The 21,055-nt window shown below is 46.7% G+C and overlaps 1 protein-coding gene across 1 annotated transcript; it reads left to right on the plus strand.

The window, feature by feature from the left end:
• The first annotated feature begins 9,361 nt into the window (after positions 1–9,361).
• Positions 9,362–14,081, plus strand: LOC6599253 (protein mab-21). The gene is made up of 2 exons (XM_002024243.2): positions 9,362–10,461; positions 13,068–14,081. The coding sequence occupies exons 1-2, from the start codon at positions 9,714–9,716 to the stop codon at positions 13,415–13,417; spliced, it is 1,098 nt and encodes a 365-aa protein (XP_002024279.1). The 5' UTR covers positions 9,362–9,713; the 3' UTR covers positions 13,418–14,081.
• Positions 14,082–21,055: the final 6,974 nt, after the last annotated feature.

Raw genomic sequence — 21,055 nt, forward strand, 5'->3', positions numbered from 1 at the left:
TTTCATGTGCTTTGGGTATGCAATTTAAGACACTTTTGCTGTGAACTGAACTGCGTGTGTGGCTAACAAGAGAGAAAGGGCGAGAGAGTGGGGAAGAGGTGGCAGTAATGTTCCTATCGATGACCTGTCCGATAAGCAGTATCAGTGTGATGACTATCGCCGATGACTATCTTAAAAATATGCATGAATCGATAAAGGTAAAGATAAGATATTGAGTCTGATTTAAAGACAGTAAAAAATCTAACCACAAATACTTTTTGCAATTCTCTGCGTCTATAGAACCTTCCGCTGCAACAGCTATCGATAAACTTCGACTCAAGTTACTTCTGCGATTAAATGCCGTTCAACTATGGTAATCGAAAGATCGACTAGCAGAACATTGCTTTTGCATTTGTCGATTTGCAAGTAAAACATCAATATGCCACACCGCACGCCCAGCCTGTGAAGCTTCCCCGACCAAAGACATAAAAGACTGCCGCCCTGCCCAGCCGACAGAGAGCAACTTATCATTTCCAAATTAAGTTCGATCCCGAATAAACAAGCGCACCCAACAGCCCCACAGCCCCACAACCCAGCAAGCCAACAATGCGGAGGAGGTGGAGGAAGATATCTACAGAAGAGAAGAAACAATAACCAGAAGACAAGGTGCTAGTTTTGTTGGCCGAAACTCATCATACCCTTGCATCCGATATTGAGCTTCCTTCGAGCGAGTTATTTGGTTGGATTATCTTTAATGTGGGCTTCCTATGGCATCATCCATATAGTAGAGCAATCTTGGCAGAAGATTTATAAGGTCTAGTTTTTATAGATTCCAAACAAGAGCAGACGGAAATGCCTTCAAGTATCTGTGCGAAGTAATATGTCTTTCGGAAAGGGTATACACTGCGGTGCGCTGCTCTCTTGTGGCAGATCAGGCCGCCATTGGGGCTGTGTGGGAGGGGATGTGGCTGAGCGAATTTCAATTCCCTCTTTCTTTCAACTCTATTTGCATTGGCCCGATCCACGCAGACGGCGACGGAGGTACGGAGAGATCATGTGGGATGTGGGAGAGAGAGACAGCGACAGCAATCGGGTCCGAGCGCTGGCCTTTGTTTGAATTAATCGAAGTGATATTTTGCTTGTCCCAAAATAATTTATCCCAGGCCCCCAGTCCAGTCCCCACAGTCCACACACAGCTCCAGCTCCAGTTGCAGTCCAAGCTGAAGTGATGCCCCGAGCCTCGACTCCAGTTGTGGAGCCTTTTATTGGTTTTGTGTGTGCTGTGTGGCTGTGGCTCCTTTCCATTCCTTTCGGCTTGGGGTTTGGGGGGGAGCGTCGAAAGGCGCTGCTGCTGCTGCAGCGAAATATAAATATTCCCCATACGGTGCCCCTTGATGCATTTTGACATGAGTTGTGGCCTAAGCGCGCGTTATTAACCGCAATTTATGCGATTTTGAAGAGCCGCGACTGCGACTGAAACCGCGATAGCGACTAAAACAGCGACGGCGACTTCGACTTCGATGCCGGCGCCGGCGCCAGCGGTTCTGCGGCGGCTCTGCTGTTGTTTTATAAATTGATTTCCCGCATCCATTATGCGCTTGGTGATTGGGGGGGGGGAATATCTGGAAGAAATCGTGCAGCCGCTCTGATTGAACATTTTGTTCAGTGTTATTCTATTTACCCTTTTGAGGGCAGCTTCCAGTAGAGGACTATCATCACTACGAAAACTCATTCAATGCAGGTTTTACTCTTTAATCGCTCAGAGACAGAAAAGGACAGACAGACAGAGAGAGAGAGAGAGAGTGAGAGAGAGCGCATGAGCTTCCAGGGCATATTCCTACAGTCGACGACTTTTCATCACTCGCAAAGGATTTCATGTCAGTTTCAATCACTTTAAAATCAATTCAAGTGCAGTCCAATCATTGTGGGAAAACCTCATTGGATTTTCTTATATTTTTGTTTTCAGACTGCTTCCTGTGCGCACTTCCAATGACTTTCGAATGCATGACAGTGCCCTGTGCGCAAAGTGTGGATTTCCTTTCACAGGATTGAATGCTTCCTGTGAAATTGGCCATTTCTCATTAGCATGTTGTTGGGCCTGCCTCCCCTTCCTGGAGCCTTCAGTCTTCCTTCTTTCCAACAGCTTCGTTCCAGCTGCGCAGCTGCCACTTGCGTGTGCGTGTCCGTGTGCGCATGCGTGTGGATAGAGACAGAGACAGAGAGCGAGAGAGAGCCAATAGTCTGCAGGTTTATGCGCAATTAACAAGATTCGCATAAAATTACCAAACTGACATAATTCAAGATAGCAGCGTGATCACCTCTCACAGGAATTATCACAATCAACTTCCCAGCCCCAGTCCCCCCGCCCCCCGCCCGCCTTTCCAGAGAGTGAAATGATCATCTTCTGCGGCGGACACGGACACGGACAGGCAGACAGGGGCTACTAAATGGCCTGCTAATGGCCTAAAGTGTACTTGCTGATAATATTAAGCACATGGGCATCACTTAGGGGCCCAGGACTGGAGCTGGAACTGCAACTGGAACTCGGTTGGAAGTCCGTAAGCAAGGGGAGGGAGAGAGAGCCGAGCCGAGCCTGGGATTGGGGTTGGGGTTGGCGTGCACCCAATAAAATGCTGGAAATTATGACTTTTGGTAGATGAAATCAATTTACATGCATTCAATTACAAATTGTGAACCATCAGGAGACAACAGCCAGACACCAGCTTCAACAGCTTCAGTCTTTTGGTTGGATCTTCAGCTTTCTACGGCCATCAGTTAGCCAAGTTTATGGGGGATTTGGTCCAGCGCCAATGGCCCCAACTGCCTTGTAACTGCCTCATTTTTACGATCTTGTATGGCCAGCCAGCCAGCCAGCCAGCCAGCCAGACAGCGACTGATCGTGGATTCGTGATCGGGCTCATAATGATCGTAAGTATTCGTCCCACATCGTCCACGGGCATTGGGGCATGGGGCATGTGGCATGGTGCATGGGGTTTGTTGCGACAAGTTTTGTAGCGCAGTTAAACGTTTGCATGATTCTGATTTTAACGATAGCACAGATAGCTCGCTCGAGTTAGGCCCAGGGGGGACAGAGACCAGGGACAGGACATCCTAATTAGCGACTGACTGTGATGGCCATCAAAATAAACACTTGTACAATACGAGCCGAGCCAACTGGGATTTGGGACTGCGACGTGTTTGCCCCATAAATTGGTCAATTTTACAATGGGAAATGCTGCAGGAGGAATCGAAGTCGAGTGGTGTGGAGTGGAGTGGAGTGGAGTCAAGTGATCGATGTACAGAGGAAGAATTCGCATTCCCTCGTCGATAATGCAAAGTGCAAGCCCTCTTTGGCCCTTGGTAGCAGGATTTGGGTGCATTCTATAATAGCAATCTCATGTTTATGGGCGCCACACACTCCATCCATAAGCTCTCTTGTTATCTGAGGAAATGTTTGGGTCCTCGGCTGTTGCCCCTCGCATTGGTGGCTCTTTTACGGGCGACTAATGGCCTAATGGCTCATCAGGGCATGTAGACCGATCGCAGGAATTGCATTAAAACCCAACCAACGACAGGGAGGAGTTGAAATTCTTTGCCATAATTTAAATGAAGGCAGGCGATAAGACAGAACAGCCTCTCGCACACCAGTTTTGCATACCAAATCCCAACCAGTTCCGACTTCTTCCAGAGACCTGGACCTGGACCTGGACCTGGACCAGCTCCAACTTCTTTTTTTGCAAAACTCCACCTCCACCTCTGACGGCGAGCGCTGCATGTGTTTTTGGTTATAATTTAAATGAGAACGATCGCTAAATGATCTCATTCCCGACTACCTCTACCGCTGCCTCTCGAGCCCGCAGCGATCTCACCTGGACTCAGTCTGATGCTGTGGGAAGACCGTGCCTTCGTGTGATCCTAAACGATCATTCTGTGGGACGTGTAGTCGAATGGGTATAAATTTATTGTATGTATATGTATTCCAGATATCGGAATTCCACTCAATGATCTAAAGAACAGAAAGTGATGAAAATCACAATCTATGACTCGTTTGTTGGATTCTAATGGATATTTAGAGCATCAGCATTCGATGGATAACACATTTAAATGTTCTTCACCGATCATATTCAATTATAGAACCTGAAATTACTATCGAAATGCATCGCAAGAGTTCCCTCAGGACACAGAAGCTAACTTCCTTTAGGTCTGAAAGAGAGAGGAATGGGGGCCCATACAATTATGTCTGTTACCCCACAATTACCATTACTCCTCCCCCCGGATACCTGCACTTTACGTACGTGTCAGTGGCAGAAGATTACGGCCCGTTGACATGGCCCAAGAGTCGAGATTAATCAATTGCTCTCTCTCTCTCTGTGCAATTATTGGTAGCCAGATCCCCGGATCCAGCTGGAGCTCGAAGGAATGGAAAGAGAGAGAGAGAGAGAGAGAGAGGGGCACAAGCACAAGGCTTTATACAAAGCCTAATGGCCATAATGAATGGATTAAGCCAGCATTTACGCAAACGCGTTGATACTTCCTCTGACCAAACAAAATATAAATCGAGGCAACTACATGAGACTCTCGACCACGGGGACCTGTCTGACAGTGGGAGCTGGAACAGGGATTGGAACTGGAACTGGAACTTGGGGGAAGGAGCCACGAAGCTAACAATTTGCCAGGTCTTAGGCGCTCTCGCTCTCTCTCTCTCTTTCTGTCTTTCTGTCTTTCTGTCTCTGACTCTGGCATCTACTTAATTTCAAGTTGTCCGCGGAAAAACTTAAGCATATTTAACCGCATGTCGCTGATTATACCCGGTACTCTGAGGGCCCCCAAGGGGTATATGGTAATCGTGCAGACGCATGTGACAGCCTGAAGGAATAATATACTCATAGAAGGATCTAGCAAAAGGGAGTGGACTCCCCCATCTGGGTTTAATCGTGGGAGGAGTGCTCATAATGTTCCTCATTCCGTGGGGTATAGGGTATATTTCAGTCTAAATCATCCACTGAAGCCGTTCTTACTGGTTCTTTAATGTCGGAGTGTGTGTGTTGTCCACAGAGGGCAGTGGACACACCGGTGGGGGGTGCCTGGGGAGCGGGAGAGATTTGAATGCGAGTCGAGTCGACTGGAGTGGAGTGGAGTGGAGCTTGTTCGCCAGTCTCATTTCGTGTGGCATGCCCCCGCCAGGGCGACGCTCACGCATATTCCGCATATGCAGACGACGCACGACGGGATGCAGGCGCCACTTGGCCAGAGTCGGATCGGATCGGTTCGGATTCGGATCGCGGCGGCAGAGGCAGGGGCAGGGACAGGGCAACATGGCAGGTAAATGTTAAAATGCTGCCGAATGCCATTGCCCTCTGCAGCCAGCTGACCTTTGCACATGCCACACACACAAGTGCCGGCCAGTGGCCAGTGGCCAGTGGCAGCAGCGGCGAAGAAGGGCCCAGGCTTGACCCCTTGCCCAAGCGCCATCAGTTGTCTTCATCAGCTAAGCCCTCGGCCCTGTCAACGTAGCCATCATATCGAATGACAAACTCGACTGCACAATGGAGCCGCTGCCGCTCTCTCGACCGAAGAGGGCCAAGTACTGGGGGATTATCAGAGCCAGCTCTCGGGCCAGCTCAATCGGAAAATGAACGATGATCGATGATCGATGATCGTGCCCCGATTCGACTCCTGCAAGGTGCATCATTGTTTGGCCTAATTAAGCGTTGGCGTTGTCGTTGTCCTTCCACTAGCAATAACCTTTTCGGCTTTTCTCTCCGATCTTCGATCGACTGATCATTCACTATGCATCTCTGCCGCCAAGGAAGCCCAATCTAGACACGAACCTAATCCACAGATCGTGTGTGGGCTAGCCGCTCAAATATTGTCTAAGATTTCCTCAGACCTTTCTCTTTTTCTTGATGGTGGGAATAATGTAGGATGGTAAGTAATCCTGTGTCTCATAGACAGATATCGTTTTCAACGAAGGCATGATGGCCTCTGTATACTGATATTGTAAGTATCAATCTGTCGTGACGGATTCCATTGAGTGGTTTTAATTGCTAGAAATTACGAGTTCGCAGAAACAGAATACATTATCCTGAACCGTTTGATATTCGATTGTTCCATTGATATTTTAAAGAGTTACTATAGTGCACCTGAGATGTTTACATTTTCATGACAGCATTGAAAAAGATATCCATCGAAAAGTTCTGCTCTAAATAAAGGTTCGATTGATAATTGAGAAAGAGAACACTTTCCTGAGGGCATTGGTTATATCCAGTCGTTTCCACTAGTTGGACTCCTTTCGCATACAAAGAGACCTGGGACTCCTTTCTGGGACTCTGTTCAGACGAAATGAACTTGTCCCCGTCAAAGTGTCGCCCTGCGAAAGCGCCACAAAAGGGGAAACAGGGAAGGAAGGTGCAGAAGGGGCAGCGTGTCGTGTTGGAAGCAGCAGCTGCTGGACATCGCTTCCTCGAAGGGCCAACAACGGAATGTCAGGAAGGGGAAAGAGGGCATGGGGATGTTGTGGCAGCGATTGCAATCTGTTGCGGGCTGCTTAATTTTCCGCCATTTGCCCATTTCGGAGTCCACACTGAAGGCGAACCACAAAGCGTATGTGACCAGGAGATGGAGGATGGGGAGGAGGAGGAGGAGGAGGAGTAACCATGGAGATCTCGTGCAACTGATAAATGGAACCGAGTCCACAGATGAAGTCGTCTCCGGGTCCCGAACATACACAATTTAATTAAAGATGCGACTACCGGGCTACAGCCGCAGAGCAATCGATTGCAACCTATCGAGGATCGATCGTTGATTGCCAATCGCCGATAAATCCATGAACATGACTGATAAACGAGGAAGGTGGAAAAACGATGGACGCTACTCCCAGGTACAGCCTCCTCCTGCTCCTCCTCCTTGTCTTCCCGTGCAATCGTCTTCGAAGCCTGACCTTGAGCCCCCAACTAATGAAGATCTCTAGAGGTGCCGTTGCCGTGTTCGTTGCCCGTCCCCAGACCGTTGCATAATTCATTTTCAATTTATATGCCATAAAAGCGATAATGGCCGCAATTAAGTTCGTGTTCCTTTGATAATTTTCCACATTTACGCGGCCATTAAAATGATTCCAGCCGCATTTTTCTACCACTCCTCCTTCTCCATTATCAGCGCGGCGCTCTTCTCATTTCCATTTCTGGACAGGCTGCGGTTCCCCTCCCTTCCCCCTCGCTTATCGGGGGCCAAAAGAGAGAGAGTGGAAGATATGGATGGAAAGCATCTTTGGGGGGAATATGCATATAGAGTCGTAATCGTAGTCGCAGTCCTACCTTTTAGGGTAGTGGTAGGTTGTGGCCCTCTGAGGTGTTAATTAGCATTATCTTAATGCACGTTCCGGCACACAGTTCAAATTGAATTATACATAATAATTTGTTCGCCGCTCTTTAAAGTGCAACTTAATGTTCTTCGAGTGGACAGACAGGCAGGCCCGGCCCTCGAGCAGGGAGTCCGCAATGGCTGCCGTCTCGGACGGTGAGTGGTGACCCCCAGATATATAGATATCCCCACCCAACTCATACCATACCATACCATCCCATTCCGCGGAGTGGAGTGTACACCCAGCCTTCGAAGCTCGTGTTAAACGCTCATTAATCACATTAGATATGCATTAACTCAGGACGGTATCCAACGGAATAGCCAAGGAGGGAGGACGACAGAGATAGATATGTATGTAGCTCTATCTCAGCTTTGAGTGGGTCTCATTGAAAAGTGTTTGGGTGGGAGTCAGTCCCATTCCTATTGAATAGTTTGATGAAGAACTTTCAGTTAGAAGATTGGAGACACCCCACTTATATTTTCAGAAATTTGACTCAGAATATCGCTAAGGAAACTTCGAACAATGGAATTAAAGTCGTTTTAAAAAACAATTGAAATATTTACGGATACTTTCCATCACAACAAGACTTTTTAAAGTTGTAGCTCCAGAAAATGTAGCCAAAGAAATCTAAACATCCACTGGACCTTTCTCTGATCAGATCGGGGTCACCGTTTCGGTTAAAAAAGGAAAATAATAACAAATCTCTGATTTTTAGCCAGTAATCTTAAACTTAGCGATTTTAGTCTATTCCAAATGATGTCGGGTAATCAATTTCGTGACATTTTTTAACACCTGATTTACGAATTATCCCTTTAAAACAGTGACCAGATCGGGGTCACCTTTCCAGTTACCATAATACCCATAAAAAGCCCTAAATCAATATTCCTAGCCACTTTTTCAGCAAGAGCTTGTTTTTCTTTTTCCTTATCCCGAGCCGGAGAGCCTTATGCATATTCAGCATTTGTCTGTGGCCTAAGGAATCCCTTCACATCCCCCAATAACCGTCAACCGTTTCGACCATTTATCCAGCCAACCGTTTCCACCCACACCCACCCCCCACCCCCAAGAGCAAATAACTAAAACACCCGCACAGGCCGACGAGTGCGCGTGCGAGGGAGAGTGCGATATAGAGTGCGTTGCTGTATTGGTGCTTATCTATGTGAGAGGCTCTCTATGTTTCGCGGGAGAGTGAGAGTGTGTGAAAGAGGCGGAGCCAAGTGGCAGCATAATGAAAACATTACTGTTGTTGTTGGGCCCACTCGGCCAGGGTTGATGTTTCCGGGGTAACAAGGGGAACGGAACTCTGGGAAGCCTGTACAAAAGGATGTACCCAAAACATAACCATAATTCCCACCATTCAAACGAAGAACACAAAACCAACAAAGAGAACCGAACAAAGTCAGAGGAGATGAAGAAACTCCAGCCATGATGCACGCGCAGAGAGCGAAACAGAAAGCTGCAGGCTATCTCGCTCTCCGGAGTGCGCGTGAGAGGAGCTGAATGAGAGCACGATGCTCAATTTGGCGTTGTATTTGAGCATTTTAGTTTAGATTCTTAAATTTTTCAACCACTATTAAGCTACTTTTAAGCTAGACACAAAATATATATTTTCCTTTATTATTTAAAACAAAATATGAATATTAATAACATTCAACTCTCAGTCGGTGCCCTGCTCTTGAATCTATCAGTCATCAATTTTAGGTTTCAGTTTTGGGAAGGAACATAGGACAAGGGGTATAGAAATTTCCATACTCAATACCCTGCAACCGGCAAGCGTTCCACATGAGGGAGGAGTTAACATTTTGCCTCTCCCTCTCTCTCTAGCTGCTGGCTCTCGCGAACTCATTGTGGAACGCAAAACTGAGCTCTCTCCGAACAAATGGCAGCAAAGCAACGCACCGCAGCGACAGCGACGCCAGCTGCGATCTCGACGGCTGTGGAAATGTATAAAACTTGTATCTTGTATCTCACAAATTTTTCGGCCGCGGACAAGGAAACACAGAAATATGTCGAATATTTTTGTAAATTCAGAAAAGTAGTTCCAATAAAAACTATCCATCTAAAAATTAATACAAATTGGAACAAAAGTTGATTGAGAATTTGTAGAATCGCTCACTCGCTCGTCCGCGGCCCCACGACACGACTGTCTGTTCTTTTTTGTGTGTGACTGTGTGCCAGTGCCTAAAAAATATAGTGTACAAATATAACCGCTATTCCAGTGATTATCCCAGATAATGACCCAATTGTTCAGAGAATAACCACTCCAAGGAGATACATACATTTATAAGCAGAAAGAGGAGAGGAGAGGCGGACGGACCTGCTACGGCTATATTCTATAGCCACGACCAAGACGTCTGGACCGGGGGCCGCCATTATGCTGGTGCCGTCGGACATGATCGCGGCACAATCCAAAATGGTCTACCAGATGAACAAGTACTGCGCGGATCGGGTGCAGGTGCGGAAGGCGCAGATTCACAAACAGATCCAGGAGGTGTGCCGTATCGTCCAGGACGTTCTCAAGGAGGTGGAGGTGCAGGAGCCGCGCTTCATATCCTCCTTGAACGACTACAACGGTCGCTTCGAGGGCCTCGAGGTCATCTCGCCCACGGAGTTCGAGATCATCATCTACCTCAACCAGATGGGGGTCCTCAACTTTGTGGACGACGGCACCCTGCCCGGCTGTGCCGTGCTGAAGCTAAGCGACGGCCGCAAGCGCTCCATGTCGCTGTGGGTGGAGTTCATCACGGCCTCCGGCTATCTGTCGGCCAGAAAGATCCGCTCCCGCTTCCAGACGCTGGTGGCGCAGGCCTGCGACAAGTGTGCCTACCGTGACATTGTCAAAATGATCGCCGACACCACGGAGGTGAAGCTGAGGATCAGGGAGCGCATCATTGTCCAGATAACGCCCGCCTTCAAGTGCGCCGGCCTCTGGCCGCGCTCCGCCTCCCACTGGCCGCTGCCGGGCATACCCTGGCCGCATCCCAATATCGTTGCAGAGGTTAAGACTGAGGGCTTCGACATGCTCTCCAAGGAGTGCATCGCCCTCCAGGGCAAGAACTCTGCCATGGAGGGCGACGCCTGGGTGCTGAGCTTCACCGACGCCGAGAATCGTCTCCTGCAAGGTGAGTTTACTCCTCTGTTTCAGCTCTGCTCTTATCCATCACGATCGCACGGAAAGCCATTACACGGCAGTAAATTATCCGCCAGAAATCAGTAGAGAACTCAACTCCCCGTGCGGTGAGCTCCCTGCTCCATGTCGCCAGTCCCCCAATCTCGCATCGGTAATCAGTGACACACTTAAATGGAATTGATTTATTCCCAACAAATCAGCGACTCCTCCATTGGTATGCCCGTAATTGATTGTAAATTAACCACGAAACTGTCCGGCTGGTGGAGATTGAGGAATGAAGTTTGGCCGGGAGATCGTTTCGTTAGATCGGAAATGTTTTAAAAGCAGAACGGGACATTCTTTGGGGGAAATATCAATTCATAGTAACGTTTAAGTCTACTTGGATCCATGAGTCTGTAAATCAAGTTGGTAACAGTTCCTGAGGAGCGTTTTGCAGATCCGCAGATCTACTGAAGATCACCAAGTTAATTTCTGTAAAGGGACCCGGTATGCGGAGTCAGAGATACTTGTCGATTGCTCAGATCACATCTTTAAGATTGACGAAAGTTCTTCAAGAGATCCATCTGAAATCATCTCAAAACTAAAATAATTCGGTAGTTTTTCGCTTGCGAATGGCGTCCGTCTACTGGAGATCAGTTAAGATCAATTGATTCGCTCTCTTAGATCAATATGATATGATATAGGGGGTCTTTTGAAGGCAGCCCCCGGAATGACGATCGTTTAGACGGGGTCCAGTCATCGAGTCGATGACTGGCGACCGGTGCCCAATGAGACATCTGATTATTGGGGGCCCCAGATATGATATGAGATACGATTCAGCGACGCCTGGTTTGGGTACGATCATAAATCTGTTGTTCGATCCGATCGGCCAGACCGGAGAAAAAGAGTTCGTTCGGGGAGTTTGGACAGCTCCATGCGACCGCCGCCTCCGTCTCCGCCTCCACCTCCACCTCCACCTCCGTGTGTCTCCCAGGTTCCGCTCCGACCGCAGCGCGACAACGCCACACAAATCTGCTGATCCCCGAGAGATAAGCGCAGTCTCAGAGGCCCCCGGACCCCACCGTTTTGGAGGAAAACGGGTTTCCATATGAACAATGCCAATGGATGGGCCATAAATAAATTTCTAAACGATTTTATAAATATTTTAAATCTCGGCGATTAGATAAAGTCAACAAATAAATAAAACAACAGCGCGCGTTGGCCAGAAAGAAGATGACGAAGAAAACGCGAAAACAGAGAAGAGAGAAGCGGGAAGCGGGAGGACAGTGGGACAGAGAGGAGATGGACAGCAAAGCAAGGCAAGAGCTAAGACAAAAAGAAATGGGAAAAAAAACCAAAACAAAAACGAAAATTAAACCAAAAACCGAAACAGAAACCAAAATCGAAATCAATTCTGGGTCTGGGACTGGGGGCCCCTGACAACGATCTCCAATCTCCAATCTACAATCTGTGCCCCTTCATCTTCATCTTCCTCTACTTCTACCTATCCCTGATCTTCGATCTCTGATCGATATTGATCTTGAGCTTGTTCCCCCGCGTGTTTGTCATTTCATTGAATGCTCCCCCTGCCATTTGGATTTGGAGTAACTTTCCTCGGAAAAAGGTCCACGATATCAGGTATCGATTGATGGGGGATCCGCTCCAATCCAATCCGATACGATGCGATGCGATCCATGACTATAATTAGCACTGTCACTTGTACACTAAATTAGCCTCCACTTGACATCGACTCGGTTCTCCAGTACCTCCGAAATGTTTGTTTGTCGAGTGCCAATACTCGTATTGTGGCAATATCGTTCAATATTGATTAGGCTAAAATTTTAAACGGAACTCGGAGCACTCCTCCACTCTATAGGAGCCCGGGAGTCTTCAGGCTGGAGAGAGAGGCAGACGTGATTATCGGGCAAGAGCCGAGATTAGCCCGGTTGACATGGTGCCAACGTAGTCATGATTTATGTGTTTCCAACATACTTGGCCATAATAAATTAGGAATCGTACATACTATACATATAAACGTCATATATTCATAGCACTTGCTCCAAGAAGTACACGAAACTGAAAACAAACTACGAATAAATGGTTGAAGGGTTGATCAATCAAAGTCGGGGATCCGAAGCGGGAAATAGTCTTTAACTATGGCAAGTGCAAAGTCCTTCTCTAAGCAATCTAAAAAGAAGAACCCTGATTGTTTGCCAGAATAAACTCTAACTAAGAAAAGTCCATCAGGATGGGAAGAAGATAAACCAATTTCACTTGGAGTCACTCGTAGTTGAGTACTGGAATGTCCGGACCAATCTGAGCTGAAGCTTGTTGATCCTTAGATTTTTAGAGCTAAAAGGTTACAATGGGTTGGTCTAACGGCAAAGAAGACCTCTCTCTAATCTGTGACATGAATAAGTGGACAGATCCCAGCTAAAAGATATCCCACGATCCATTATGTATGCCATATCTGACAGAACATAAACGATTTGTGGCAATAACAATAGTATTTCATTCCATATTAATTCTAGAATAAGACGCCCATCACAATCAATCCACACATATGTAGATACTCCAATGCTAATCGAATCGCTTTCCCATATTTTTACCCAATTCTAGGGGCCAGTCGGCGTCGCTGCTTGAGCATATTGAAGACGCTACGAGACCGTCATCTGGATTTGCCCGGTAATCCGGTGACATCGTATCATCTGAAGACGCTGCTGCTATACGAGTGCGAGAAGCATCCACGGGAGATGGAGTGGGAGGAGAACTGCATCGCCGATCGCATCAATGGCATCTTCCTGCAGCTGATCTCTTGCCTGCAGTGCCGTCGCTGTCCGCACTACTTCCTGCCCAATATGGATCTGTTCAAGGGCAAGTCGCCCGGTGCCCTGGAGAACGCCGCCAAGCAGGTCTGGCGTCTTACGCGCATCATGCTGACCAATGTCCGATGCCTGGAGGAGCTGTAGGGGGGGTAAACGCACACACACACAGCTGTAGTAGCATCAGCACCATCCGCAGTCCCACCAGATCCTCCATCCTCCAGGCTCCGCTGGGAATTCTTTTTTTTGTTTTGTTTTTGTGGACTCAAATATTTTAGTTTTTTTGTTTAGTTTTGAGAGGAGCGTTAAACAAAGGATCCCAAAGGAGCCAGGAGCCAGGAGCTAGGGATGCGGAGCAGTCCAGAGCATTCGGAGGAAGGAAGGAAGGAAGGAAGGAATGGAGAGCATTGGAGCAGTGAAATTGTAACCCAAATACTATTTGATATTTCGCTAGATCGTAAATAAGTTTAGGTGCTTTCGAAAAGTATACGCCGCTTACAGAGTTTCCTACAATTAGAGCCTATGACTAGGGTTACCGCATACACACACACGCACACGCACACACACACACACACACAAACACAAACACACACACGCTCAAACTACGAGTATCATCTCTAGGGCGGCAGCCAGAGTTGCCAGCATACTATACGAGTAAACATACAATATATATATTTTTTTTGAAGTCCATTGCTAGCAAAGTGCAGAGCAAAATTAGCTAAAATTAAACATTAAGTCGGATGATACGAAAGCAAGAAAGAAGAACTATGGAGGAGTATTTTTTGATTGGTCATAAATTATTTATTCTATGTTTTTGCCTTTTTCTTGTGAGTTTAGTCAATAAAATTTAAGTTTTTCATTGAAAATATCTTTTGTCTAGTTCTCTTTTACGGTGGAAGGTACTGCAGATATGTATTCTGTACATATTTTTGGGCGAAGGTAAGGTAAGAATGGTTAAGGGATTTCAAAATAAGATACTTATGATTCCATAGTCAGTTCCAAAGGCGATAAGTAGTGCTTGATCTTGGACGTAATTTATCGAACATTATTTGGATATCAATTCCATTTTCATTTCTCAAGTTTGATATACGATTATATTCGATATGATTGGGTGTCATTAATAATACAATCTATTTAGTCTCTGCCGTTTCTACTACACATTATTCCATTTGATCTATAAAGGGCTTTCTTGGAAAGTATTTCGGTATGCCCCTTAAACGTTTCTGCTCCCCTGATTGTACAGGTTTGTTTGATGTTTTGCCGGTATCGATAGGCGCACACACGATTTCGATTGCTGCCGATGACTATGGAAAATGTCAACGTTTGACATTTGGTTGGACGTTGACATGTTGCGCATTTTAATGGCGAATTAACAGCAATTCTGCGGACAGCTAACAATCCCAATAAACTTAACATAATTTGTGGCAGAAAATCCCTCTGAGCCGGACTCCGACTCCGACTCTGACTCGCATGGACGATCGATGGTCGGATGCGGGCACATACAACATTTTGATCACGTGTCAGGTTCGCTTTTCGAGCGACAGACATAACATTCAAATTAAATTTTATGTCATTCATAAATTAAATAATTTCATTTTTTGCCATGCATTGTTTTTGATGTTGTTTCAGTTTCAGTTTCGGTGTTTTATTGGTTTTTTTGGTTTGCTGTCTGTCTTCTGCTTTTGCGGCTTTCCATTATTTTTTGGCTTAATTTATACTTTTTTGTGGCCCTCGTTGATTTATGCATATACGGCTTTTGTATTTTATTGCTGTAAATTACTCTGCAAATGACAATTGCAAAGGTACGAGTACTGCGGAAGAGCAAGGTAAATAGGGCTAGACGCACCTGGAAATACCCTGTCAAAGTCAAGGATCGGTCAACCCAATCATCATACGATCAAAGATTACCCTCTGTAATCCCAATAAATAAAGCAGTAGATCCCTATAGATGTATCTGTATTTCAAGGATGTTTCTAAGGGAAAAATTCCTCCCGAAAATATCAAAACTATTTGATTTCTCGACGGCAGATCGGAACTGTGGATTCGTGTGGGCGATGGGCTCCATTTATGCCGCCGGCGGTTTCGAATATCAACTCGATTTGATTTTGATTTTGGGTTTGGGTTTGTTGCCCGCCTAGTTGCGCTTTTAATGAGTTGTGTTTTGGCTTTGATTTGCATTTTGATTCGCCCGAATCAGAATTTATTATTTGTTGTTCTCTGGCGATGGGCCGTGTGCGTGTGCTTGCTTCTTCGTATTTCATGATATTTTTGACATTTTTGTGACCACTTGTTTCATTGAGAGACGATATTGTTTGATACGCCGCTTCCCACACAAATTAAACAATAATTAATAATTAATAAACGATAATTTGGCAAACGGTTCAAGTTGTTCCGCTTGCGCTTCACATAACCTCACTATGACGGCACTGCCAACACCAAATGTGATCTTTCGGCGTCTTATTCTTTTATTCTATACCCATCTCTCTCGGTCTGTTGCTCTACATTTTTGTAAATAAATAAATAATAATTTGGCAATCGATTTCCGTTCTTCCCCTGCACTTAACCCTACTTTTGACGGCATTGCCAACACCAAATGTCATTCTTTCGCTTCTCGTTCTCATTCTCCCTCTTTGAATTGTTGTTCCCTACTTTTGGTGGTTCTTTTGCTTAATGAATTTCGTTTCCATGCAATTTATATTCATTTTAATGGCTGCAAAAGCAAATTTTATGAACATCTCATAATCACATTTTAACCACACAATTTGTTATGCCATCCCCACTGCCACCCCAGCCCCCGTGGATACCCCATCACCCACTCAGATCTGCATATGGCAGAGTAATTAAAGATATTCATTTTTATTTCCACACCACATTATGGCAGTACCAAATGGGAGAAGAGCGCACGTATGAATATTCAAATCATGATTTTAACTTAAGTTATTTATAGAGGCTGTACTTTTAGCAGCAGCAAAGTCACAGGCTCGGTTTTTTTCAAGCGTTAAGAGTAAATATCTGCATATATTTGTGGATCCTAGATATGGACATAAATTGGAAGCTGCTTTCATTGGATTTATCGATACAACCTTTTCTCAGGGAGCGCTCTATCGATGGACTTATCGATAAACTGTCGATATCCAACCATGTATGCTGTGCTCTGTACTCTCAATCGCATGACAAATTTGGAGTGCACGTACATACATATAAATCCATAGATTATACCACATATGGATATGGATATCGTGGCTTGCATTCGGATTTGCATTCCATTCCTTCGGAGACTGCTCTTCTGCACGCCTGTCAGCCAGCATGTTGCTGCCTCCTTGCTGCCTTGTCCTCCTCTGCTGCTGCTGCCTCACAATTTGAGAGCAAAATCAAAACAAATGTTTTATTTAAATGGTTAATTTGATCAGCTCCAGTCGGCCGACCGCTGGCTGGTCTCGCATCTGTGGCCTTGTTGGCTTGTTGCAAAACGGCCAAATGAGCAGCTTACAAGGAGATGATGAGGCCCGAGGTACACAAATGGGGAACAAATGGCGCTGGGGCAGGCACTGGGGCACTCCACTGCTGCCAAATCGTGAGAATTGCATTTGGAATCCCACTAACCGGAGCGGAGCGGATCGGATCGGATCGGATGGGATCGAGCCTGGCTGTGGGGATTTTAATTTGCTGACTTCAATCAAACTGCAACAAGGTGGAGACGTCTCGAGGCAGAAGAAGGAGTTGAGTGCTGATGTTGTGCATTAAACCCGCTGCAGCCAGGGCCTGCTTCTGCAGAGAGGATCATGCGAATAGCAGCGAGAGACAGAGAGAGAGAGAGAGTGAGAGATCGGAGGGGGACTGGGAGGACGGAGACGGCGCTTGCCACTTAGCATAAACGGAAGACGCTATCCGGGGCGGGGTCCAGTATCAGTACCCTAGTACCAGTACCAGTCGAAGTCCCATTCCCCGTAACCGTCCCAGTCCCAGTCCAAGTCCCGAGTCGAAGTTGAAGTGAGCCACGACCTGTGTGGCCGCTGCATCAAGGTAACAAGCTGTAATTAGAGCCTCTTAGCCTGTCATCGCCAGCGTGCTTGATTATAGCCTTTTGACAAAAAGTAAATATTAATTTAATACGTTTCGTACCAGGCAGGAGAGCCAGAAGAGCGCCGCAAGGCAACGGCAACATCCCGAACACGGACTCCGACTCCGACTCCGACTCCGACACCAACTCCTCCGTTGCTTCTTCTTGGCTGCTGTTCAATTTCACCTGAACAAAGGGTCTTACATTTACAGGTGATAGCCCCCTGCCCCCCGAACCACCGAAAGACCCTCAGTAAAGGGCAGACAGAGGGAAGGCGGGGGATTGTGGATGAGTCGAACAATTGTTAACCGCAGCGGTGATCTCTATCTCATAAATAACACATAGAACTTTCAATTTCAGGCAGAAAGCCCGCGCTGAACCAACCCAGAAAAACCAAAGAACCCAGAACCCAGTGTTTACTATAGAACCTCATAAGTGCGGAGGCTTTTAAAGATGATTCCCTAGTGAAAATGAATGGAAAGGCCTCCACATCGATACCACTACTCCCAAATTCAGTTCGTTCCCATTTATTTCTCATAATTCAAATGAGCAGCCAGCAACCAAGAAAATTTCCAGGAAATCATATCAAATGCATTGCATTTATCGATCCAACTAATCCAAAGCGATTTCAATTAACATGGGAGACCCCAAAAGACAAACAGACATTGGGGCCCAATTCCAATTCAAAGGCAAGCTCCAAGTCCGAGTCCAAGAAACGACGGCAGCTCACGTTGCTGGTTGCTGGGTTGTCGACGACGTTGCCCGACATCGTCATACGCCCTTTTTTGGGTTAAAAACAATGGGTTCAAACGGCTGCGCTTCAGCGGAAAACAAAAAGCGGCCAACGAGCCCTAAATCAATCACGGCCAGGCGACATGTCAACAGCGAGGCACAGGCACGGGCAGAGGCAGGGGCGGGGGCGGGGGCTAAGACTGAGAGGGGACACCCTCGCCAAGCCCATACCCATACCCATTCCCTGTCCCAGTCCCAGTGGCAGTCGCAGTACACATCTCGAGTCAAACGGCAGGCAAAATGTCAACGTGATCGTGGCATCTTGAAAAGGGCCGCCGACTCCGAGTTGGCCCATCGCATTGGATCGCATCGCATCGCATCGCATATATTGGCCATATAGTAGACCGGGAGGAGTCCATGTACATACACTCCATGAGCGAGAGGGAGAGGCAAGCCTGGGGGGAACCTGGAACGTGGCGGCCAGCCGGGTCGATGTCGATGTCGATCTTTGGGTTTTTGGCCTCTGTGTGTGCGCGTGATATCTGGAACTACGAAATTGAGATCGATTCGAGAGTACGTGTCTGAAATGCGAATCAACCGAATGGGTATCCATCCCTTTTGTTGTAACGATAAATTATGATATTATTTGAAATTAATGTTAAGTAAAATGACATCAGTGGGCCCTCTCAGAGGCAGACTTGATTAGCGTGCACTTGTCGACAAGATCGTAAGAGGAGGCCAGCAAGGTACCAGAGAGATCTCGCATAAGAGATCGGATCGTCGGGTGCATTCGTCACAATTAATATTCCAATCAGATGATGGCGAACACATGTCCGCAATGCCATGTCCCTGCTGTGGAACTGCAGTAGTAGATCATCACTGGTACTGGTACTGGTACTGGTACTGGGACTTGGACTCGGCGTCGCATGCGTAATGAGGTACGCGGGCCAGTAAAAACCCTCTCGAATGGGATCAGGGAACGGGGATCGAGTATCGAGGATCGTGTCGCTGATTTGTTCGCTGTCATAATTCAATAAAGTAGTCAAATGTCAGCTGGACTTACGCAAAAAGCGCACGGCTCAAGCGATCCATCGATGTGGATGTTGATGTGCCTGCCCCTGCCCCTTCCCCGGCCGTCATCATCCGCTGTCCGGCGGCTCACTCCGATGCACCACACGCACACACACACGCGCGCATCAGCGCCAGGGTTAATGGCCAGAAACGCAAATCCGCTTAGTGGCTGCGACCGCGGCTGCACCAGGATCGTGGCAGGCGGGGGTAGCGCAGGTTTCTCTCTACTTATTAATTCATCACATGCCGCCGTGTCGCTTGGACATGCGATGTCTCCAGGAGAGGCTCTACTCTCTCTCTCTCTATACAATTTATCATATATAAACCCATCTACTAAAGACATCCGATAGGGGTTCTGTTTATGGCTATGATTATTATAATCTGGGCAGAAAGTATGGCCGAAAGTATCCTATGGTACACAGATGATCCCATCTTGGCGTTGGCTTTCAAGAAAGAATAAATATACAGAATTTCAGTTATTTCCATTTTGATCTGTGTAAAAGATTGTAAGCTTTCCTTTTGCTAGTATCTACAATAGATCTTAGCACTTTCTGTTTTTACTTTTTTAATAAGATTCTGGTTTACTTGTTTTTCCAGAGAATGGTTGGTCCGTCTGATATATGTCCGTATGTTCCAGTAGAATAAACGACTGCTATGATGATGGTGCTGGTGGGTACGGGGTACAGGAACCAAAAGACAAAAGATACGCTGACGCGACGACGAAGGAGCAGAGCTGGCGGAGAAGCAAGAAGACAAACGTTTCGGCGACAACGCCAGCAAGTGACAAACGTTTAGATGGATGGATCGTTCTTCATTTTGGGGGTACCAGCCGATACGAGCCGAACCCGGGGACCGGGCCGGGAACGGACAGCGGTCAGCGGACAGCGGACAGCCGACTACGAGCATCGAGCAAATAAACCAACCGAAAAAAAGCGACGATTGCACATAAATTATATTCAAATTTCTTTGAGATCTAAAAGATATATAAATACGGGAAAACACACACACAAACAGACACACGAAAAAAAACAAGCGGCTATCCCGATCACCGATCCTCACCCTCCTGTCCTCCTGTGTCTCCTTTCTGACATTTTCCAAACCGAACCGAACCGAACAGAACCCAACAAAAATGTTGGCTCTCTCTCGACCTTTGTTTTCAATTTATGCAGATATGCCCACATCTGTCTGTAGATAGGAGTCCCCACTGACCACAGTCCTAGCCCTGGCTGTGGCCCTGGCCCATCTCCATTACCATCTCTCGGCCACTTTTCTCTGTTGCGCCAAAAATCAGCCAAGTGGCGGTCGGCTGATCGAGACACCTGGACTGATCCATCTCCGTTCCATTCATCCCATTAGCCGAGAGTCTCGTTAAGCGTTCCCAACAAATAAGAATGGAGGGCTCTGAATCCCATTTAGATATGGCCAGAATCTCTTTGAAAAACTGCCACTAATTGATGTCACTAAGGCCTTAACAAAAGACTTTCAAATGGTTGGGTGTCGATCGCAGTCTTCCAGCTGCCTCGAAGCTAACTTCAAATGAGATGTTACTGTTCCATCGAACTGATGAGTATGGAATAGATTTGAATTGACTTGAGAATCGATATCTAATCGAATCAAGGAAATGTTCCCCAGAAGCTATGTATGTATCTACCAAATTTGAACCGACCTACGTGTAGTTAGAAAAGTTTCAAAAACAATGCCAAAAAGTCTGTTCCGTGGGCAGCAGCTATTCTTCTGTACTGCTCGGTTCGGTGTTTTGCCTCATCTCAAATTAGTGGCAACAGCGCCAGAGATTTGTCTAATTGGAGGAGGCTGCAGGCGACTGCAGAGCGCTTTGATGTTGTTGTTTGGATGTTGCCACATGTCCGTCAGTCATGAGTCAGCGGCGAGCGTGTGGCAGGACGGATGACAACGGATGTCGG

The sequence above is a fragment of the Drosophila persimilis genome, unplaced genomic scaffold (assembly GCF_003286085.1).
Source record: "Drosophila persimilis strain 14011-0111.01,24,50 unplaced genomic scaffold, DperRS2 tig00000735-arrow-arrow-pilon, whole genome shotgun sequence".
Lineage (NCBI taxonomy): Eukaryota > Metazoa > Arthropoda > Insecta > Diptera > Drosophilidae > Drosophila > Drosophila persimilis.